The following is a 25,015-nucleotide window of genomic DNA, read 5'->3' as shown; positions in this document are numbered from 1 at the left end:
AAACCAAAGATAACGTGAAGATGACCCTTCAGCTATTCGCGAAGATTGAATTTAACCAAGTCCGTAATGACGTTAAGTGCAGTAGTCCGATGATTATTAATAAGGAGGAAAGCGCAGCCGGCTGCCGCGTTAATGAGATCGCTCGTTAATGAAACGCTTTCCCACAGAACGACGTCGCCTCCAAGCACAGAGGGTTCTGCCTCACAATGAATACGGAGTAATCTACAGCAGTCCGTGGGGTAAAGTGTTCAGTCCTCCCAGCTGACCTTACAGAAACAATAAAGAAGTTTATATCTTTTCAGTGCAGCTTGTTTTAATTTTATGGCATTTACTTTGCTGTTACTTCCTTTGTTGTATGATTTCCATGGTTGATTTTCTTATTATTTGTATGTATTTTTAGTGCTTGTGTAAAGCACATTGCGTTGCTTCCTGTATGAAATGTGCTATATAAATAACATTTATCAGGCTTACATACACATAAAAATGCCTAGAAAGTGAGGAAACAGCTTTTTTGAAGAAAATTTCAGAAATTTTGTGAAATGTAGCTGTGATTTTCAAACACAATCCCACATTTAGTGTCTATAAATTCGCCATTTGAGAGTCACAAGTCTCCCCTGCATAACAAAAAAAAGAAAAAAAAGATTCTACATTCAGCAATAAGATATTTAGCTTAGTTATTCAAAGGGGATTAAAGGTACAATAGGTAATTTCAAACTTCTGACAGTCAAGTGAGGAATTGCAGCAACAAACACCTTCAAACCACAGCACTGTTTATCCCTCCACTTCTCTGTGAACGCGCTGAAGGGAGTACCTCTGTTCAGGAAAGCTGTGTCATTCAGCTTCAAAGGGTTAAATAGTGATTTATGTGAAATTGTGATTTTCACATGTAATAAAGCCACATTTCTCATGATCCCTTTCGTATGGGATGGCTTTGTTGAATGCTCAATTCTGATTGGTCACTTAAGGCATTCTATGGTCTGATATTCCTGGATAATGACTGCTGTGATGGATACTGTCAATGGAAAATACGTTTCATATATATTTAAATAGGCGGCACGGATGGTGCAGTGGGTAGCACTGCCGAATTATCTGAATTATCCCTTACTTATCCAATTTATTTATTCAGAATCTATTCCATTCATTAAGTTACTGTTAGTCATTTACTGAGTAATAATAAACAGTACAGAATGGTGATAACACTGAGCCTATGGTGAGTTTTTTGGTGCCAACGTGAATGTGCTATCAGCCAGAGCGTAGTTCGCTGTGTGCCGTCACAGTGATTGTCACTCACGCCCTCATCTTCTGTCTTTGCCCCCCCAGGAGGACCCCCCCTGACTGCAGTTAACCCTCCCCGCCCCCACCCCACCCCAGCGGGAGCCATGATCTAACGGGGAGGCCGGCCGGCAGCCATGAAAGGGCTGGGCCCCGCCCGTGGCCGCTTCCTGTCTGACTCCTGTGACCTGCCGGGGGGGCCCCAGGAGCCGCTGTACCCCCTCTACCCTCACCCCTCCTACCTCCTCAGCCCCACCCTGGACCCCTATGGCACCCTGGACCCCCACTTCTTCCCCCCGCCCTCTAGTCCCACCTCCTTGCCCCCGGAGAGCCTGCTGTCCCTGACCGGGCAGCTGAACAGCACCCCCTACCCATGTCTGCCCTACAGCACGCTGGAGCCGGGGCCCCCCGCGGGGGTGGGGGGCGGGGGGATTGGGGGGGGCGTATCCGGCCCCCCTCTCTCCATGGGAACAGGGCCGGGGCTGGGCGTTACCAGCGGCTCAGCCACCCTCTCTGGGGGCGGGAAGACGAGCCGGCTGGGTGGGGCTGGGGTTCAGCGCGAGGGCTTCAGCACGCTGCAGTTCCCGCGCGGGGGCATGACCAAGCCGCGCAGCGATAGCCCCGGCCGCATCCGCCACCTGGTGCACTCCGTGCAGAAGCTCTTCGCCAAGTCGCAGTCGCTCGAGTGCTCCGCCAAGGCCGCCAACGTCAACGGGGCGCAGAGCGCCAAGACGCGCCGCAGGAGCAAGAGCAAGGACCGCGCCCAGACCCAGGGCCCCGCCCCCCGCCCGCGATCCGGTCTGGCTGGCCTCTGGAGCTCCGAGGACAAGCTGGAACCCGCCCCCTCTGCCCAGCGCCCTCCCCCCGTCATGATGACGCTGGGCCGGGCGGTGTCCGATGAGCAGGGACCCCCCCGATACTTCCCCCAGGGCTACAACACCATCGGGAGCAGCCGCGTGCTGAAGACCTCCCGGAGCAGCGGCGAGCTGAAGTGTGCACCCACCCTGTCGGGCCCCGGGGGCCAGGGGGTGGGCGGGGGGGCCAGGGGGGAGGGCAGCGAGCTTAAGCTGGTGAAACGCGACTCCTGGTCCACCCTCACGCTCAGCCAGGCCAGGCAGATGTGCCAGAAAGGACTGGCCACTCTGGACAAATCCCTCCTCAAGTCCAAGTCCTGCCACCAAGACCTGGCCTATCCCAGCCTGCACCACTACCTGCAGGTAAGAGAGAGTTCATCTTAGCATACACCACTTCCTGTAGGTTTGGGGGTTCAGTGAAGGGTTGTGGCAGGGGATGAGGGTCCAGGGTTCAGTAAAGCATACAGAGTTGTGGCAGTGGATGAGAGTTTGGGGTTCAGTGAATCATACAGAGTTGTGGCAGTGGATGAGGGTTCGGGGTTCAGTGAAGCATGTCTGGGTTCTGCAGGTTCCTATCGGGGACTGGAGCAGCACAATGGGCCCTTCTCGGGGCTCTACTGAGATCCCGTGCCGCAGGATGCGGAGCGGCAGCTACGTCAGGGCCATGGGTGACCTGGAGGACAGCGAGGACTCGGAGGGGAGCCCCAAACCCTCCCCCAAATCTGCTGCCCGCCGACAGAGCTACCAGAAGGCCACGCAGCACTCCCTGAGCGAACAGCTGCCCCCGCGCAAGTAAGAGTGCCCCCAAACACACGCAGGCATAGAGACATGCACACACACACACACCTGGACCTGACACAGTGCATGTGAGTGTATGTGTTTGTTACCTTTCCCCTCTGACAAAAAGACTTGCATGTTCCAATGATCCTCTTGGTAGGGTCTCCTATAGCGATAAGGTCAAAGAGGAGGGTCCAGACAAAGAGCGACCGGCACTGTGCGCTGAGGCCCACAGGCTCTGCGTCCTCGCCCGTCTGACGGCCGTCTTGGCCGCTTCCCTCAAACAGGGCGAGCGGGGCCAAGGCTGTGGAGGAAGGAACTGCGTACCCCTTCCTTCACGTAAAATCCACTCTCTGTGCAGGCTTTGCCCCTTCCTCAGCAGTGACGGGGGCAGGTCGTGGACGTGGCTGGGAGCACCTCCCTTCAGTCCTACATGGAGGCGGCATGGGCCCGGTGGTCTGGCCAGCTTCCCGTGTGACTGAGCAGCCCTGTTTAGTGACAGCACTGTTCACCCTCAAATGGGGGAAGGGTCTAGAAAATGCCACCTTAACATGGCCTGTTCCTACACACCTGGGCTGCTTACCGCAACTGTCAAGTCGGTCGGAAAAACACAAATTAAAGTTGGCTTTGCAGTCAAGACAGATCTCCTCCCAAACTTCCTGGAGTCCCCCCAGGGAATTAATGAAAGGCTGATGGATCCCTGGCACATCCCACTGGCAAAAGGGCGCCTCGCCACACTGGTCAGTGCTTACGCCCCCACATTGGATGTTGACATGACATGACTCTCTCAACAGTATACTCAGCAACACACCAAAGGCTGACAGACTCATCGTCATGGATGATTTTAACGCCAGGACTGGCACAGCTGCTGATCTCCGGCAGGGTGTTAGAGGCGAGCATAGAATCGGCTAAATTAACAGGAATGGCTTAATACTACTCTGAACATCAGAGCTGGCCATCACCACCAATATATTCCAAATGAAATATAAATTTAAAAAACCTCCTCGATGCAGAGCCGAATGCTGGACTGACCACACAGATTGATCAGGATCCGGCCACCTCACAAGAAACACAGTCCATGCAAGAAATTTAACAGCAGGGCCCTAGGGTGCTTAGAAGTCCTCGGCAGAGACTAGCGGATGTGCTCACACCCTCAGAAGGTGTCCATCCTGAAGGCCTCTTCAATGTAGAAGATGAGTGGATGAAGCTGACAACAGCATTACTTCAGTTTGCCTCAGAATGTATCGGTTTCACAAAGAGAATGCATCAGGACTGGTTTGATAACAGTGTTCCTGACACTACTAGAGGCTTAACATAGAGCACTCAAGGCCCATCCTTCCAATCCGCAATCTACAGCCCTCCTTTCACAGTGGAAAGCTGTCCATGCTGAGACATGAGAAGGATGAGAAGGGCTCAAGAAATTCAAAGTTACGCTTTCTACTGCGCTGTCAAAACCCTGTACGGCCTTTAGAAACGAAACCCCCGTTTGGTCAGCAGATGGCTTAGTGCTTGTCAAGGAGGAATCCCTGATCCTGGAGCACTGGGCTGAGTATTTCAGAACCATCCTCAACCAAAATAAGCCCTCCAACCCTTCTGCCCTGAACCACCTCAGTTTGAAGCACGCAGGTTCTGTCAGTTATAGGCAGCCTGAAGAATAACAAGAGCTCAGGCTCTGATGTACTCTCTGGAGGAATGGAGGCTACCTCCTTAACAGGAGCCTTCATCACTTCATCCTGCAGGGCTGGCAACAGGGAACCATCCCCGAAAAACTCAAAGGTTGGTAACAACATGATAGGGCAGCCTGTAGCGTAGTGGTTGGTCAGTGGTTCGAATCCCGGTGTAGCCACAATAAGCCACAATAAGATCTGCACTGCCATTGGGCCCTTGAGCAAGGCCCTTAACCCTGCGTTGCTCCAGGGGTCCAGGGGAGGATTGTCTCCTGCTTAGTCTAATTAACTGTACGTCGCTCTGGAAAATCATCACCATATACAAAAAGGAAGATGATCAGATGAATCAGTGTGCGGTAACAGGCGCGGCATCTCCCTACTCTCCGTGCACGGTGCGAGCACACGTCATGCTGCTCTGCCTTACAACACACGTCACTGAGTACATCCTTCCACAATCAAAGGCACGTCTGACATGATTTTTGCCATCCGCCAAATTCAGGAGAAGTCCTGGGTACAAAACGAGGACCTATACATTTCCTTCATACATCTGGTGAAGGCCTTTGATACCGTGGTTCAAACAATTATGTGGTAACTGAACAAATTTGGACCACAGGATTATTCTATCCACGGTATCAAAGGCCTTACAGTGAATACAGTGAATACACCTTCGCCATCCATGAGCTGCAGACTGCCCCCTTCTCACTCACTCCCCTCAGCCCAAAGCACACTCCACACTGCCTCTGCAGCGTAGCGCTCACTGGATCTCCTGGCAAACACGCAGAAATCCAGCTGCAGTCTCCAGCCCCCCAACTCCCCCAGCTCACCATCGACCGCAACCCCCTAAAGGCTGTCCATCGCTTTTGCTAGCTTGGCAGCATCCTGACTCCGTCCTGCCTGGCTGATATACAAGCCCACATCAACAAAGCCTCAGCTGCTTTTGGCAGACTGCGCTCCGGGGTGTTTGACAACAGCAACCTGAAGACACCAACAAAGGTGGCAGTTTGCCAAGCTGTGTCTCTCTACACTGCTGTCTGGTGCTGAGGCCTGGACGGTATACCGCTCCTACATCAGACGCCTGGAGGCCTTTCACATCCACTGCCTCCAGAAAATCCTTCACATCACCTGGGCTGACCACATCCCATATAACCACATCCTCCAGAGAACTAACACCATCAGCGTAGAGGCAACCCGAGCTAAACAGCAACAAGTCCTATATAGTGAGACCTGCCAGGCAAAAGCTCAGTTATACAGACCAGCTAAAAAACAACACAAAGAGATGCAACATCCCAGTGGAAAGGCCATTGTGGAGTTCCATCAGGTTTTGTGGTGTTACCCCACTGGAATCCCAAAGGACAAGCCAACAGAATCAAATGCACCTCCTCTGACCCCAGATCCTCCCTCACCTGCACCATCTGCACCTCCTCTGACCTCAGATCCTGCTCTTAGCTGCACCATCTGCAGGATCTGTGGCTCTAGGATCGGTCTCTACAGCCACATGCGATGGCACTGCTGCAAACAGACATAACCGTTCAGGAGCCCCACCACTCATAGATTAAAATAATTTTTAATTTTTAATTAAATTTTTGATGGACTGCCATAAGTGTGTGTGTGTGTGTGTGTGTGTGTGTGTGAGTGTGTGTGTGTATGTCTGTGTCTGCGCACCTCACTCTGTGACAAGCTAGATAACCTCTAAAGTAATGACACAAAAGAGCTTTTGAAAATGTTGGTCTGCATTGATCTATACTGCCACCTTCTGGAGAGGGGTCGTACTTTTTATATACTGACCAAGTGCCCTGTTTAAAAATGGAAACCATTTTTGTTCTGCACACTGAATTCTGCACGCATGGAATACTTGCTTGGACCAAGGATCACTAAATTACCACTGTGAATTTCCACAGCACAGCGCACATTCTGTCTTTATTGAAGAATACATTACATTCTAGTCAATTATCAGACGTACCATGAAGTGCAAATCAGAACCAGGGACAAGTGTGTTGAAGACCCTAGAGGAAAGTACAATTCTATTGAACCCTTGAGTGATCACAGATAAAACTTGAACCCTTGAAGAATAAATCGACTTTCCAAGTAGCACAGAGTTGGCAAGTGGAATACCCCGAATACAAAATGAATTACACATGAGTGCAATTATAAGTTATGGCATACACAAAGCTTACATGCCTTTTGGGCTCATGTTGGAAATACAAACATCCCCAATGATGTGTGCTTTCTGATTTCAGAAGAACAGTTCAAAGCAAGAAGCAGCTTCTCATTAGCACCGCCTGCACTCTCTATGACTCTCTGCTATGCCTATGACCTTAAAACGCACCTTAATGTCAGTTTCCTCAGCAGCCACCTGGCGGCAGCATTTTTACAAGATCCCCAGCAAGAAGCAGCCACGTCCTTGCACATTCGGAGGAAAGAGTCAAATGTGTTCCACAAATTGAAGCCTTAATGATGCTTCTTGCTAGATATGAGATGCCTTTCCCAACCTATTTGACTGGTTTACAGGCTCGATTTGTCAAAAGAATGGGCTCTGTTGGCCTGGATTTGTGAAGTGTGAGAGGTCTTAATTTGTGTTTTGGTTCCCTCCAAACAAGAGGTGGTTCCGTGTGTGACATTTTTCTGATCAGGTCAGGAGCCTGTATAGTCGATGCTATCATCCGATCAGTTGGTACACTCTGACAGGGCATCCGAGCTCCTGACACCTCATGAGAAAACCGTTTAATGTATGCCTGCACTTAGTCCTTCACATTCGCAGTGACATTCAGACAGGAGTTGCCAAGAAAAATATAGAAGCCATCCTTGCCTCTCTGCTTTTACAAATGTGGAAGTCACAGCACACATAGCTGCAGTCCTGACAAGTATGGTAGTTATAAGGACAGCACCCCCCATTGTCAGCACCCCCACCCCCCTGAAAACAATATCTCAGTTTAAGAGGGGCCAGACCTGGGTCTAATACTGCATGTAATTGTTTTGGGTCTTTTCTGTGCTCAAGTGATCTTGCCTGGTGCAAAGCAAATGAGCCAACCAGGTTTGCACTTTTTGAGAGCATTTCATAGGGTCCAATACACCAGACAGGCACAGGAAAGTATTTGATCCAAAAGAATGACATATTTTGCCCAAGTCTGAGAGGGGCTTCCTGTTTGAAAACATGATTTATATACTGTAATTAGAAAATGAATAGTAGAGTATAAGTTTATATCACTATAGAATAGAAGAGTTCCGTGGTGGAGAGGTCAGAAATTGGAGGTGATATTAACACCCCCCCTCCCCTCCTCCTCCCCCGTGGCTCGGGACCTGCAGCTGCTGGGATTTGGGGCTTCTGCAGGAGGACCTGGGGCCACTCTGGTCTCCGCTACAGAGCCTCACGTCTCTGCACCGGCTGGGCAGGTCAGTGGCAGTTCCAGCCATGGGCAGCGGGAGGCTGCAGAGGGCCCATGTCCGTGGGCCGGGCGTCCCCACGCTGCAGTAGATTGGTGTTTTAAGAGCCCTGTCTGTCCCATCTCCTCTGGCCAGCGCCTGGGGGCTAACGGCCTGCAGGAAACGTCCCGGGCGTGCTGCCACGTTTCCTCAGCCGTGTGATGTCATCGCGATGCTTCTCCACCCGCCACTTTGTCCACGCGCTCCTTCGCTCCTGCTTGGCGGGAGCGGGGACAGATCGATTGGGTAACTGATCTGGCCCGCCGCGAAAGCCCAGGACACGTCCATCTCTCGCACACTGTCTGTTCGCTCTCTCTCTCGTATTCCCTCCCGTGTACTTTTCTTCTTCTCTCACTTTTCTCTCTCTCTGTTCTTCCCCTTCTTCTCTTGTCTGTCTCCCTTTCTGTCTCTCTCCCCCTTCAGTTGCCTCCCTTCACTGAGCGAGCTCTCCACCAATCGCAGCCTGGATAACCTGGACAGCCTGGGCTGCATTGATGGACCAGGCCCCTCCCCCTTCCTGCCTGATGGTCCAGGCCCCTCCCCCTTCCTCCCTGATGGACCAGGCCCCTCCCCCTTCCTCCCTGATGGACCAGGCCCCTCCCCCTTCCTGCCTGATGGACCAGGCTCCTCCCCCTTCCTGCCTGATGGTCCAGGCCCCTCTCCCTTCCTGCCTGATGGGCCCGCCCCCTCCCCCTTCCTGCCTGATGGCCCAGGCCCCTCCCCCTTCCAGCCCTGGGACCAGATGGACTTCAGCCAGAGCTTTGGCACACTCAGCAGGACCAACCTCACTGGCCAGGTCAGTCCCCTCCAACCATACCCTATACCGACCCCGCCCCCTAACCTCGCTCCCCCCCCCCCCCCATCATTGTGGCTCTGACAGTCCTCCCCCAGGACTTCCAAACCTCTCAGCCTATCAGGACTGAAAGCACTAAAAGCAGAGGCAGTGGTAGGCCAGACGTGCAAGGCTAACGTTAATGCTAATGGTTGTTGGAATGAAGAGTGGATTAATGCACGTTTCTCTCCGTCTCTCTGTGTCTGTATCGTCACGGAAATAACCATGTTAAGGTAACAGCTTTGAGATCAGCATCATGAATGGTCTATGGGGGGAGTTATTCCAGTCTGATCTGCACAGTGAACGCTTAAACTCATTAAAATGTGAGCGTGTTTTGTTTTTTTATTGAGCATTCAGTGTGCTAATAGCCATGTCTCCTCTTCAGGGCTATGTAAATGAATGCAGGTTTTTTAAATCAAGGACATTTCGACGCAGTCAGAATAATTCATAGATAATATCCGCAGTCACCTCTTTCCAGAGGCAGATAGAGTTATCTATTATGTACAGTTATCCATATTCATAAGAGTTGGATCTGAGCAGCTAACATTGGCCAATATGTCTAACAGAAGAAAAATTAAGACTAATAAATACCTAACAAAGTGCTCACTGAGTGTGATGACTATGGGGCCCCCAGAAGAGGTTTTGGTCTAATCATTGTAAGATGGTACATCAAAAGCACTGCCTCCTCCCACATGACTTTTCATTAAAATGCCTAATAAATAAAAAAAAGGAAAAATAAACAAGCTGTTGACTCAGCTGGGCTGGAACCCCTTGTCCCCCCCGTCTCCAACTGCCCTGTGCAATGATTTGTTGTCACGCAAGGAATTGATGGAATTGGCAGTTGTGGGTAAGTGCCAAATTGACAAACTGAAAACTGAGAATGCACAGGGTCAACACACAGACATCCTGTGACCTGTGTGTAGAGCGAGACACAAAACAGGGCTATTACTGAGAAAGGGCCTGCCCTTTGTTTTTTTGCTTTTTTAGTCTTTTTTTTGTCCTCCCCCTGACGGTTGGTGAGTTGCAGAAACCTTTCTGAAGTTCGAGTGAAGTTCATGGGTTTTGTCTTTTTGTTACTTGTGACTTTTCAGTTTATTTGTGCTCTCCGTCGGTGGCAGCGCTGGTGAAACCAAGCCTGTCCTCACATTTCACGTGGCCGCTCCCTTCTTCACTGGATCACAGGACCCTAAATGTGTCTGGCCCAGTCCATCGGCCCTCTAAGTGCACTTCAGCTCTTTGGGACAAGGAGCCAACCGCATAACAGATGGTGCCTGCCCTGCCCCCCTGTCTCTGGGTCCTCTAATAACGGCACATCCCAGAATGCCACAGGAGGGCTGCCAGCATCCACCCCAGGCCCTGTCACCCCCCTTCTCCCCGCAGTCCCCCTGGTTCTACTGCCCCATCCCCAGACCCCGCCTGGCTGAACCTGCTGGTGTGTGCTTCCAGGTGCCGGAGTTGTCGTACCGCGAGGCCATCTGCGCGCTGCCGCCCATGCCCCCGCTACCGCCGCTGCGGCCCCTGGAGCTGCCGCTGGCCAGCTGCTTCCGCTCCCGCAGCCAGAGCTACATACGCGCCATCCACGCCGGCTGCGCGCAGGAGGAGGAGGAGGACTGCCCACCACCCACCGTGCACACATACAGCTCCACAACCAGTGAGTGCCCTCAGGGTCCATCTGCACCATCCAGCATTAGAGGGCACAGTTTGGACATATGAAGCTTTAGATTGGGCAGTTTGGAGATGTCAAGCTTTAGATTGGGCAGTTTGGAGATATGAAGCTTTAGATTGGCCAGTTTGGAGATGTCAAGCTTTAGATTGGGCAGTTTGGAGATATCAAGCTTTAGATTGGCCAGTTTGGAGATATCAAGCTTTAGATTGGGCAGTTTGGAGATATCAAGCTTTAGATTGGCCAGTTTGGAGATATCAAGCTTTAGATTGTGCAGTTTGGAGATATGAGGTGTTAGATGGTGCAGTTTTGAGAGAGATTGCAAATATATGTCCTGGGTATATACCAGTTTCAACAGTTTCACAGGTGTAGAGACCCAGCAGTAGAGGTGTAATGGGCATGTAAATTGACATGTGGGAGTCTGTGTGGAGCGACATATTTCCCCTTTTCTCTGGGTAGAGGTACAGGGGCTGTGGTGTCCCCTGAGTGACTGTGGAGAGCTCAGTGCTCACTGGGGGCCCTGAGTCTCCCATCTGCAGCTAGGGGCCAAACCAAGGCCCTCTGCACACTCGCCCTCCACCTCGGAACACCAGGAGGCCATAACCCACAGCCCCATATCAGAGTATGGCTCTGTGGGTTACACACACACTCGCACACACACACACACTCTCATACATGCCCACACATACATACTCACTCTCTCTCTCACACACACACACACGCAGCACTGATCTACATTTTGACAGCAGAGACAACTGTTGGAACGCAGTGGAGCAGGGAGCGTGTGTGGGGGCAGGTTACATCTTTACATCTGTCAGCTTGAGAAGAAGTTCTCAATCTGTCTTCTGTTTGACAGCCATCCCTGGCACATTAACACACACGCATACACACACACTTTCACTCACTCTGAATCTGCTGAGCCTAAAGGCTTCTGTCTGACAGCCATTCCTGGCACATTAACACACCCACACACACCCACACACATATACAGATATACACACACACATACACACACATTAACACACATATACACACACATACATACTCACGCACACATACACACATATACACACACACGCACACACACACACGTACACACACACACTCTGAATCTGCTGAGCCTAAAGGCTTCTATCTGACAGCCGTCCTGGCACATTAGCACGCTGAGGCTGGCTGGCTTGGCAGGTGGCTTTCGGGGGATTTGATTAATCACTGCACTGCTACTGCACATGAACCCCACAGACTGGGCTACGGTAGCGATGGAGAATCAATTCCGAAACAGCTGATTCCCTGAGAGTCATTGCTATCCACGGCTATGTAGCTATCATAATTATATTCGACTTAAGTTCGGCATCAACGATTGGTCCACTGGCCCAGCTTTTATGTTTCACAGCTAACTGCGTTCAGAAATCACTGGCTACTGGCAATAAAGCTCAAGCCCCACATTTTTTGAGGTAAAAAGGAGCTTATAGTGTAACTTACACAGCCTTCATCGGTTTTCTGGTGGCCCTGATTGTGGTTTGCTTTGAAAAGCGTCTGTTTGCCAGAAAACTTAATGAGTGTATTTGTTTCATTTTTGTCAGCTTTATCCACACAAAATTACATTTTAATATCAAAGCAGTAACTCAAAAAATATCCCATTTGCTTAAAAGGTGCAAAATCAATGGACAATTTAATTTGGATACTACTTAGACTTTTACTTGTGGTCTGTTTCCATAGGAACAGGAGTAGTGGTGGACAGGACTGATGCAAATTTGAAAAACGGGAAAAATTATTCTGGTCTCAAGCAGATCTAAAAAAAAACATTTTCTGTTTCTGTGAAATTTTTGATACGAGTTGAAAAAAACCCTGAATGAATGAGATAATGAGTTTCATTAATGCTGAAGAGATGATCTGTGCTGATAATATACCCCTTTCTCTCCGTCCTCTATTCTTTATTGGTCAGTGTAGTAGCCTGGATGTGGATCAGAATTAGCCCTATTCTTAATGCACACGACAGCACCTGAGCTAACTAATGACTCTTTGCCTCATAACAGTGACATATCTAATTATTATTATTATTATTATTATTATTATTATTATTATTATATTGTTATTTCCATGCCTTGAAATGGTCGCCATTATTGAGATTATTCATTCGTCTTCGTTCTTCTTATACACGACGTCACATTCAGTTAGGCATCATGTTCCTTTGTTACAATGAACCGTTATGTACAGTACCTCTGCTTGCTCTCAATCATATGACAGCAAAAACATACTACGAGCTGTAAAATTGTTGTCCTCATACCACTCTTTCCATCTTCTCAGTTAAACAATTTGATTTTGGGCGGGCGAACGCAAACACGGCTGTGGTTGTGTAATGGCGAAACAAAGACCAATGAAGATGAGTTTTAGTCTATTATCGGCCACGAAAAAATAAACCGAGGTGTGGGGTTTAGGGGTGTGATGTTTTTGTGATGCATATTTGTAGGGCTCGAACGCTAAGAATGTACCAGAGATCCAATTGGCACATTTATGAGATTGAAAAAACGATCTATCCAATTATATTAAGGGGAAGGCGGGTTTTTAAAATAGTGATCCAATCATGTTTACCGAGGGTGTTTCCAAATCGCTTCTTTCTTTCCGAGACGTGGAGCGTTGAGTTGGGGAGATTGTGAACCCACGGGTACCCAGGGAGCAATTATACATCAATTTGAGAGACATAACACAGAATAAAATTTTATAAATTAAATAAAAAAAGGAAAAAGCGGATTATTATAAACGGAAAAGCAGTGGGAGGAATATGTGGGAACTGGCATTCGGATATTGAGTAACAGGCGCTATTATCGTTCAAGAAACCAGAAAGAAAATTATGGGGTTGTTGGTGAGTAAATGTCATCTAACGCTGCCGTTATTTAGATAGCTCTGGCTAATGCTACTAATTATGTTACGTTTAGTTAAACTTGCTGGCAATTAATATTCGCTATTGCCGCAAATTGGCTCTAGTGAAGCCTCTAGCTACTATCCATTTCGTGTGTTAGCTGGTTAACGTCCTTGCTATTGTAACTATTCATGCTGTGAACGTGAGCTAACTCAGTGGAATGTGGCATCACTTGTCAGACGGGTAGCTAGACAAGTGAGATGACTAGCTTGGTTGATAGTTATACCTTGGCTAGCCATACACGGCACGAATACCTAAAAGTTATTAGTCACATATTTAGTTCCACCAAGTTAGTTATTTGCAATAGATGCTTGAAATCATAGTTCATCTTAACGCAGTGAGATTACTTGGTCATTGTGGAATTGTGAAAAAAAGTTGAACTGAAAAGCAGCTGGCGATTATTGGGTTTTTCTTATTTGGCCACGCTTGTTTGTGGTAAAAAGCTGATCGCAATGATCAGATAAGGTAACTCCCCATTACACCGTAGCCTATGTGTCATTTAATTTTGGGAGGGCATCTTTTTCCGACTGCCACATTCTTCCCCCTGTGGAAACGTGGGTACCCACAGGCTCTACTAAAAACGGTTTCTGCTTAGCTTCGAGACGCTTTATGTTTTAGCCAAATAACGTTAGTCGTTTATTAATCATCCACACAACGTTTTATGAAAAGCAAGTTTTTTTTTGTTTATTTGATTATTTTGTCCAGAGTGGATGCGATGATGGGACCCACCCACGACCACGCGCGGTTTGTCCGGAGGGACACTCGATTCGTAGTCTGAGAGAAACTACATGATTTTAGCAGAAAGGGGAAATATACCCGCACTGCATATGTACAGGCTTCTGTCGTTTTTGTTATGCATTTTGTGTCAGTTTCGACGTCAGTTCCGTCCCCGGTGGAGAGAGTTGTTTGTGGGAGAGCTCCACTTGGGCAAGAGGTCCGATGGTACAAGCAGCGCGTCAAGACGAATGACTTGAAACGAGCTATATTTGGACCGAACGGGTTTAAACTGCAGTGCAGAAACTGCTGTCCGTATTGTTCTCAGCTTCATAGTAGGACCTGTCACTGTAAATTCCGATGCAACAAAGGCACTTATGAACAACTTTGTTATGATAAATTACAGAACATCATCGCGGCTGTCAATCAAGAGCCAGATAAACGTGTTTCTGCGATCATTTAGGGATCATTGGCAGCTCGTTGTTGATTTGTTCAATGGCTGAATATTGGTTTGTTGAGTGCAGGTTATAATTATTTTTTTGCTCACTTGGGGCCTATGGAGCAAATGATTTATTCCTACAAGAAGATGTAGTCGACACAAGAGGTATTTTGTCTTCAACAAACGTTTGTGTCTAAAGTATGTAGGTTCAGGTCCAAGTAGCACACCTTAGCTATTGAGTGAGGGGTTTATTTGACCTGGGGAATCTGAAATTGTGAAAAAAAATTGTGATGTTCTTGGATGCCATTTTCACTTTTCAAGTGGCTGAAAGTTAAATGCTTACTTGATGATCGGTTTAGACTTACTTATGAAATTCCAGTGGAAAGGGAGTTAATAAAAAATAAATAAATACATTTTTTATTTAACCTCAAGCTTATTCAGCAAACAAAGCGTGATAACTGAGCTGAGTAAAACCTGTAACAATTGCTTTCGTATACAATGGGCACACAATTATTGGCACCCTTAATAAAAATGGAGACAAAGGCTGCATATAATTAACAACATAGATAATGATCTATATTTTATGTTTAAACAAGCAGGACAACTATATACTTTTATTAACATTTTATTTTTATTTTTTATGTGAAAATGTAAGACTTTGGTTGATTCCATTGAATCATTAATGAAGCACACTCCTTTACACATGTTGGAAAATAAAGCTTATGTCAATAACCACATTATTTTTTAGTTAAAAAAATGGAGTTCAAGGGTGGCAATATTTCTGGAGCCCACTGTATATGAAGTGGCACAAATGGATACTACGTGAGACACAAGAACCCGTGTAGGTCACTCTGGATACGAGCGTCTGATAAGTGGCAGTAATGTAATGTAAACATAAATGCTCAGTTGACTTGTGCTGCACTAAACTCAATGAGCAGTTCACGGTCGGGTCAGCTGAGACGCTGGAGGCGATTGGTTAATGGGGGATGCATGGATCTGATGTAAAGCCATGACCTTATAATGGGTTGGCTGTGTGGCTGTGTTAGTGCAGGTTAACCCCTGTGAGAAACTGACCCAGTTTGCACATCTGCAGCCTGAAACAGCAGGTTTCCCACTATCGGAGATCCCTGCGTGTTCTGGGTATTTCTGTGGGTGAACTTCACTGGGTGAAGCTCCTGAGTCACAAAGAAGATGCACTCCCGCCTTTTGCCAGTTTGTTCAGACAGAAAGTATCAGTGCGGTTTCTTTCCTGCAGGGCAGTTTGGAAGTTTGTGCTGAGCAGTCGTCGTGCCTGAATTCGCGTGAATGTTTTCGCACCACACGCGGACCGGTGGATCCTTTGGCCATCACTGCTGGGCCGGGAGGACCTGGCTCTCTCGCCGCCCGCCCGTAGCGCCGTTCTGCGGGGCGTGGGAGGCCGGTGGCCGGGCGGCTGGCTGGAGGGAGCGTGGGAGCGGTGTGTGTGAAGAGAGCGGGAGGAGACGCTCTGCCGTTCCCAGAGCCGCAGCTGCAATACGTCATTCCTTTAAACACCGCGTATTCACTCCGGCCACGCAAAGCATGACCTGAAGCCACACAGCCTCACAGCGAAGCCTGAAGCTGTCATTCCAGAGGTTCTCAATAATTAGTCCGTTAGCAGACTGTTAATCATTAGCTGCAGCGGTGAAATTGGTTTTGAGTGCCAGGGAATGAACACCTGTTGAGGAATTACCTGTCTCCATGGAAACCCCGGGTGCGCTCTCCTTCCCGTTGCCTTGCCACGCCCGCCCGAATCAGATCTCAGTTCTGCGGTCCAGTCAGCCGTGATGAAATGGACAGGGCGGTGGCTCGTGTCTGGTGTCTGACACCTTTACAGAGACAGCTCACACATTTCTGTCAGGCCTTTGTCCATACGAAACGGCTGAAGGGACTGTTGGTTTTTGAAAAACACTGCAGCAGTGCTCAGAAAGTGGCGGAAGAAGAACTGATGTGGAGTGATGTCATGGCTCCTCAAGCAGAGATGGTCCAGGAGGGAAGGAGAAGGTGCCTTACACCACTGGGGCAGTTGGGCAGCTGTGCAGCCAGTGATCCGCGGGCGGGATGCCCCCTGCTGTGAGACAGGGTGGCACTGAACATTCACGGTGCGGGGGGGGGCAGGCAGGGGGGTCAGGTACGCTGGGTCAGGCACGCTGGGTCAGACACGCTGGGTCAGACACGCTGGGTCAGGCACGCTGGGTCAGGCACGCTGGGTCAGACACGCTGGGTCAGACACGCTGGGTCAGACACGCTGGGTCAGGCACGCTGGGTCAGGCACGCTGGGTCAGACACGCTGGGTCAGACACGCTGGGTCAGACACGCTGGGTCAGGCATGCTGGGTCAGACACGCTGGGTCAGGCACGCTGGGTCAGACACGCTGGGTCAGGCACGCTGGGTCAGACACGCTGGGTCAGACACGCTGGGTCAGGCACGCTGGGTCAGGCACGCTGGGTCAGGCACGCTGGGTCAGACACGCTGGGTCAGACACGCTGGGTCAGGCACGCTGGGTCAGACACGCTGGGTCAGGCACGCTGGGTCAGGCACGCTGGGTCAGACACGCTGGGTCAGACACGCTGGGTCAGGCACGCTGGGTCAGACACGCTGGGTCAGGCACGCTGGGTCAGGCACGCTGGGTCAGACACGCTGGGTCAGACACGCTGGGTCAGACACGCTGGGTCAGGCACGCTGGGTCAGGCACGCTGGGTCAGACACGCTGGGTCAGGCACGCTGGGTCAGGCACGCTGGGTCAGACACGCTGGGTCAGGCACGCTGGGTCAGACACGCTGGGTCAGACACGCTGGGTCAGACACGCTGGGTCAGACACGCTGGGTCAGACACGCTGGGTCAGGGCTCTGTGTCCCGAGGCCACTCTGCAGCGGTGATCGAGCGGGTAAACGGCTCGTGCCGGTCTCAGGTGTGTGTGTGGAACACGCACTGTTCTTGGCTAGTGGGGGGTGTGTGTGACGGACGGGAGGTCTCCAGACTGCCAGGTTCCAGACTGTAGATTCCAGAGTGAGCATCAGCACGTTTGGGTATTGAGATATGTGTGTGCATGTGTGTGTGTGCCAGACCTTGCTCAAAGAATTATTCAAAATATTTAAACCCTTTAGACGTCAGCAAAATTCCGACATAGTCTACTACTGACAGTTCATTTTCTTTGAGTTTGGGCGCCATACAGTATGTCAGTAAATGATAAAGCACATAAACAAATAGAGTGGAGACTAGGTATGCACATTGCAGACATTCTGGGCCAATACGGATAACTAGTATTGTTCTGGCCATATTGGTCAATGCTGATATCTTTCTGTTATACATCACAGCACAAATTCAAACTGCAACCGATTTTCAAAATTCACAGGAGGAATAAATGAGCACATACATTAGCCTTTGAAGGAAAAAAAGATTTGTAGTTTTGTATAACAATATTTCACATTTCTTTATTTTGAAGCAGAATGCATGGGTTTAGAGTTCTGGCCATTCTCTGTGTAGTTGTGCTGTGGCTTTGGCTTCTTTTTAAAAGGGACACTTCCACCCAATTTGTAAACACATGATCTCTCTGGCTGGTAAGCTTCATCATTGTATTCATTAACATCGGACCAATGAGTTTGTTTCCAGCTATTATGTGCTGAAGCGGATTCGAGGGATATATGGTGTTAGGGTCAGCGGGGTGGGGTTACCCATGGGCCACGGAGCAGTCCCAGTCCCCCGGAAACCCAGCGGTGAGCCTGAGCCAGCCAAGTCCTGCAGATGTCTGTCCTGCAGATGTCTGTCCTGCAGATGTCTGTATGTCCACAGCGCCCTCAGGAACCAGGATACCAGTGGAAAGTCCGACCCTCCCGCTCTTCCCGTGAGAAAAGTCGAGGGAGCAGAACCAGCGGCCGGTGTTCCACCGCCCGTCCCTTTAAGGTTGTGCGGCTCCGTCCCTCTCTCACATGCTGGCACGCGGATGCCTGCTCTGTTTACAGACCGCCGAAGTGCGATGATACTCACCGCTGGGCATCTTGGGTTTCCCTGTCTCCCGGGTAACCTCAATTAGTTTATTGAGGTGTCGTCGGGGGAATTCCTGCGGGAGTCTTGCTCGGAAAGGAAGGCCACGCTGAACTAACCAGGGGATTGTGGGTAGAAGCTGCTGCTCTGGGGGCTGCTCGCTCCCTCCTGGGCAGCAGGGGCTGATGGGAGCAGCCTGGAGTGTAATGTGAGAAGTAATCACCCATAGGGGGGGTCTTTGCTGTTCATTTGCAGTGTTGTTGGAGCACTGCCAGAGTTTACCCAAGCGGGTTTACGCGGTAGAGACAGGCCAGGGAGGGCTCACAGCTTGCGATATCCAGCGACTACCAGGAGTATGAGTTATGTAGTCTTTGGGTGGAGTGTGCTGGGCTTTGGATGGGGTCTCCTGGTGGAGCTTTGGGTGGAGTGTGCTGGGCTTTGGATGGGGTCTCCTGGTGGAGCTTTGGGTGGAGTCTCCTGGTGGAGCTTTAGGGTGGAGTCTCCTGATGGAGCTTTGGGTGGAGTCTCCTGGTGGAGCTTTGGGTGGAGTCTCCTGGTGGAGATTTGGGTGGAGTCTGCTGGTGGAGCTTTGGGTGGGGTGTGCTGGGCTTTTGGTGGAGTCTCCTGGGATTTGGGTGGAGTTTGTTTGACCCCAGCCCTTCTCCCTCCTGCAGCCTCCACCTGTATAAGCACCTGTAAGAAGGCCCCGCCCCCGGTCCCGCCCCGCACCACCTCCAAACCCTTCATCTCGGTGACGGTGCAGAGCAGCACCGAGTCGGCCCAGGACACCTACCTGGACACTCACCCCCACAAGGGCGAGTCCAACGGCCAATCAGGGCACAGCAACTCATCGGACTGCCTCACGGGGCCCCCCGCCCTCGCCCCTGCCGGGGACCCGCCCCAACATGACATCCTGAAGATCAGCCCCCTCTCTGGCGCCCGGCCTGAGCCTCTGCCCAAGAGGAAGCTCTCCTCCATCGGCATACAGGTGGGGGGGGGAGCTCTGACGTCATGGTCACGGTCCACTGCTGGTGTCACAATTTGTCTACATGTTTAGGGTTGTACCCTTGAGAGATGATCTTCCAGTTCATTGATGATGTCATAATCCATTCATGTTGCCGTGGTCGCCATTTCAGCCATTTGATTCCAGTTCATTTCATGCATCCCAGTGTTTTAGCATCCTAGTGTTATATTATCCTAGTGTTTTTGTACATAATGATGTGCAAGGTAAATAACCTGTTTTAAAATATTTCTGCTCCGTAAATAAAATTGCCCTGGGTGATTTAATTATTTAGGCAATTTAGGTGATTTTATTTAATTAGGCAAGCGATGCCAATTTTGTGTAATAACTTCATGCTATTCATGTTATTGAAGTGTGCTTTGGACTGACACCAACATTTGAACAAATGGCATTGTACGGCAAGTTTTTTGAGTGAATGGACCTGTTACTCAAGTGTGCGGTTTTTGGGCAGGTGGACTGCAACCCGCCTGATCAGAAGCCAGACACGCCCCCCCTGACCAGGTTTCAGTCCATCGGAGTTCAGGTGGAGGACGGCTGGCAGTAAGTACCAGACATCACCTCACTCCCTGTCATAGGCATTGAGGAGGGTTTCGCACTCTGTTACTGTCTCAACCATGAATTTCCATGCTGTTATGTGCTTTAAAGGTACAATAGGTACGATTTCTGTGTTAAAACATTGTGGACCCTTGTGAATCCCTTCCTATCGTTGAAAAAGGCTCACTGACATGTTGGCTCACCCTCTGCCTGTGTTTACAGTCCTTGAAATCGGGTTTCAAAATATGCAGTTGACGGGCCGGCACTCTGTACCAAAACATTGTATAGCTGGACAATAATTCAAGCTCTTTGGTTGAAAATTGGTTCTAATTGCCACAGCCAATGCCGTTTCAACGTCAGCGCGTTCACAGAGAAGGGCAGGGATAAACAGTGTCGTTGTTTGAGCGTGTTTGTTGCTGCAATTCCTCTCTAGACCATTAGAAGTCTGAAATTACCTGAAATTGTATCTTTAATAAACTCAGCTACATTTCTCATATTGAAACTAAAAAAACATGTCCCATCACCAACACTCATGTTTCATGCTAGTCCCAACCAGTTGGATGGAACCTTGCTGAAAATAAACTCGATTTTCATGCTTAACAGTGCCATTATATTTAGCAATAACTTTTACTGGCTTTTTGAAGCCATAGGACAAAGGACCAGTATGGTCAACTTTATCAGGGTGAACTACAGCAAATATTTAGAAAAAAACAATACATTTCAGCGAAACTATATAGATAGACTGATTCTCTGGGTAACTACGAACATACTGTACCTGAATTACATTTTTGGGTGAAATCCCCCTTAAATGTTAGCCAAAATGCATGACATTTTCATCCATTCCTGCAATGTACCCTTCACCCAATCGTCCTTTGTCTTTTATTTGTTAAGTTTGTCTTATGCTTTGGCCCATTGAAACCCAAAATGGGTCGTGCCACCAGACTCAGTTACAAAAAGTAGCAATTAAAGTCTGTACATCTCCACAGAAAATGCTCCAGCCATGTTTGTGAAATGACCCTCTCACTCCGCCCTGTGTGCAGGCAGAGTCGGCCCAGTAGCATGGCCTCGAAGCAGGAGGCCGATGCCAACACACAGGACCTCCCCCCCATCCCCAAGACGGTCCCGAAAACCACCACCGTCAGCAGCGGGAGCCAGGCAACGGACCCCCCCACGCACCGTCACCAGGGCAACGGCGAGGGCCGCCCCCCCCGGCCGCTGACCAGCCGAACGAGCTCCGCCTCCTTCTCGCTAGACCCCGCCCTGGACCCCTCGTCCCTGCCCCCCCCCGAGCCCTGGCTGGAGAGTGGCCCCGCCCCCTCTGGCCCCGCCCCGGGGGCGTCGGCCTGTCGCCGTGACGGACACTGGTTCCTCAAGCTGCTGCAGGCCGAGACGGCACGAATGGAGGGCTGGTGTCAGCAGATGGAGCAAGAGACCAAAGAGAACCCTCTGACTGAGGAGGGTAATTACACTACACTACATTACACTGTGTTACACTACATCACACTACATCACACTACATCACACTACATCACACTACACTACATCCTACTACATTACACTACAATACAATACACTACACTACATTACACTACATTAAACTACACTACATCATACTGCATTACATTACACTACACTACACTATATTACACTCCATTACACTACATTACACTACACTACATCCTACTACATTACACTACACTACATCGTACTACATTACACTACACTACACTATATTACACTACATTACATTACACTACATTACACTACACTACATCCTACTAAATTACACTACATTACATTACACTACACTACACTACACTACATCATACTACATTATAATACACTACACTATATTACACTACACGGCGCAAATGGAGGGCTGGTGTCAGTAGATGGAGCAAGAGACCAAAGAGAACCCTCTGACTGAGGAGGGTAATTACACTACATTACACTACACTACACTACATCATACTGCATTACAATACACTACACTACACTACATTACATCATACTGCATTACAATACACTACACTACACTACATCATACTGCATTACAATACACTACACTACACTACATTACATCATACTGCATTACAATACACTACACTACACTACATTACACTAGACTACATTACACTACATTACATTACACTTCATTACACTACATCATACTACATTACATTACACTAGACTACACTACATCATACTACATTACACTAGACTACACTACATCATACTACATTACAATACACTACACTACTCTATATTACACTACATTACACTACACAACACTACATTACACTACACTACACTGCATTACTCTACACTACACTACAATACACTACATTACATTACATTACACTTCACTACATTACACTACACTACATCATACTACATTACACTACACTACATTACATTACACTACACTACATTACAGTGCATTACACTGTTTTATTACACCTCATTGTACTTTGTTACACTTTAACTACACACATTACACATTCCACTGTGTTTAATTATACCTCATTACACTTTGTTAGGCTTAGTAATGGTCCAGTCTGAGGTTAAACCCAGGTGTGATGCCTCATGGTCCCAGCTGATGGAGTTTTGTAAGACAGGACCTCAGTGGCATATCTGAGTGTGTCTGTCTCTGCCCCACAATTCTGGGTGTGTGTGAGTGTGTCTCTGTCACTCAGTTAGGAGTGTGTCTGGGTGTGTCTCTGTCCCTCAGTTCTGGGTGTGTCTCTGTCCCTCAGTTCTGGGTGTGTCTCTGTCCCACAGTTCTGGGTGTGTCTCTGTCCCACAGTTCTGAGTGTGTCTCTGTCCCACAGTTCTGAGTGTGTCTCTGTCCCACAGTTCTGAGTGTGTCTCTGTCCCACAGTTCTGAGTGTGTCTCTGTCCCACAGTTCTGAGTGTGTCTCTGTCCCACAGTTCTGAGTGTGTCTCTGTCCCACAGTTCTGAGTGTGTCTCTGTCCCACAGTTCTGAGTGTGTCTCTGTCCCACAGTTCTGACTGTGTCTCTGTCCCACAGTTCTGAGTGTGTCTCTGTCCCACAGTTCTGGGGAAGATCCGCAGCGCCATGGGCAGTGCTCAGCTGCTCATGTCTCAGAAGTTCCAGCAGTTTCGCGGCCTCTGCGACCAAAACTTGGTGAGTAGCCCCTCCCCCTCCCCCTCCCGCCACACCCAGCCTCCATCCGCACCCAGCGTCCATTACATTACATTACGGGCATTTAGCAGACGCTCTTATCCAGAGCAACGTACAATGAAGTGCAAGACAGAGACAGAGCGTCCAGCACCACCACCTGTCCTTGCGAGTATAATGATGACTAAGGTTGTGTAGGAGTCACGGTAAATCACCTCTTAGCACAGTCCTGCTGCTCTGACCCCTCCCATTTCCCGCCAGAATCTCAGCGCGAACCCGCGACCCACGGCACAGGACCTGGCCGGGTTCTGGGACCTGTTGCAACTCTCCATCGAGGACATCAGCCTCAAGTTCGACGAGCTCTACCACCTCAAGTCCAACGACTGGAAACTGGCCGACTCCCCTGAGAAGAAGGTAAACGTAAAGTTAATTTAAACTCATAAACCAGTTAAGGCCTAATGTGGAACGTCTCTAAACGTTTTATTTTTGCTTTATCCCTGCCCTTTCCATACATCCCCTCCCCACTGTTTTGGGATCTCAGGAAGAGAAGAAGCAGCCCCCGCCAGTGCCAAAGAAGCCCTCGAAGGCCAAAATGGCGGCGAGTCGGGAGAAGGCAGGGCTGCCGGACCCCTCGACGGACAAGCAGAGGCAGGAGGCGCGCAAACGGCTGATGGCGGCCAAGCGGGCGGCGTCGGTGAGGCAGAACTCGGCCACTGAGAGCGCCGACAGCATCGAGATCTACGTCCCGGAGGCCCAGACTCGACTCTGAGAGCGAGGGAGAAAATCTAGATCTACGTCATCGAGGTCCAGATTCGACTCTGAGAGCGAGGGAGAAAATCCAGATCTACGTCCCCAAGGTCCAGATTCGACTCTGAGAGCGAGGGAGAAAATCCAGATCTACGTCCCCAAGGTCCAGATTCGACTCTGAGAGTGCTGACAGCATCTAGATCTACGTTCCCAAGGTCCAGACTTGAATCTGAGCGTGAAGGATAGCATCTAGATCTACGTCATCGAGGTCCAGAGTCGACTCTGAGAGCGAAGGATAGCATCTAGATCTACATCCTCGAGGACAGAGGGACAGCCAGTGAGGGAGGGAGGTGGACAGACAGAGGCCATCGCAGCTCTCGCTCTCTGTGGAAGGAGTGCAGGGGTGTCGGCTGGTCCCTGAGGAGCCCAATCAGGAGAGGAGACACGGCCCAATCAGGAGAATAGACACGGCCATCCAGGAGAGGGTGGGGGAGTACAAGCAAAAAAAATCTTCAAAAAACTCTAAAAGAAAAACACTCCTTTTACATGGCTACCATGGAAACACCTCAAGACTTTTATTACTGTTGGGATAATATTATTATTATTATTATTATTATTATTATTATTATTATTACGATCTCCTAAACTATTATCAGAACTCTTACATGTTATAAAATCTGAAAGTAAGGAGTCCTCTGCCCAAAGCTGGGTGGAATGAAGAATATCAGAATCCAATCAGCATCCATACGCCCCTTAACCCCGCCCCCCATAAACCTCCTTCTAAGCCCCCTGAAAACACACACGCCCACACACACTCATACAGACACTCGCACACACACAGTCATGCACAAACTCACACACAGACACACACATGCTCACACACTTGTACAGACACACACATACATACACACACACCACATACACACACGCATGCACACACACACCACACACATTCACACATACAGTACTGTGCAGACGTTTTGGGCACCCTAGACTTTATTATATGTATAT

At 49.3% G+C, this 25,015-nt stretch overlaps 1 protein-coding gene across 1 annotated transcript; it reads left to right on the top strand.

Moving 5' to 3' along the window:
• The first annotated feature begins 1,409 nt into the window (after positions 1-1,409).
• Positions 1,410-24,026, top strand: LOC133138702 (disks large-associated protein 4-like). Its single transcript, XM_061257667.1, has 12 exons — positions 1,410-2,489; positions 2,695-2,918; positions 4,322-4,330; positions 7,874-7,960; positions 8,414-8,786; positions 10,203-10,473; positions 19,235-19,548; positions 20,033-20,121; positions 21,156-21,574; positions 23,172-23,263; positions 23,519-23,671; positions 23,799-24,026. The coding sequence occupies exons 1-12, from the start codon at positions 1,410-1,412 to the stop codon at positions 24,024-24,026; spliced, it is 3,339 nt and encodes a 1,112-aa protein (XP_061113651.1).
• Positions 24,027-25,015: the final 989 nt, after the last annotated feature.

Source organism: Conger conger, chromosome 10, assembly GCF_963514075.1.
Source record: "Conger conger chromosome 10, fConCon1.1, whole genome shotgun sequence".
Lineage (NCBI taxonomy): Eukaryota > Metazoa > Chordata > Actinopteri > Anguilliformes > Congridae > Conger > Conger conger.
Note: the sequence above shows the minus strand (reverse complement) of the source record. Positions and strands in the feature narration are given on the sequence as shown.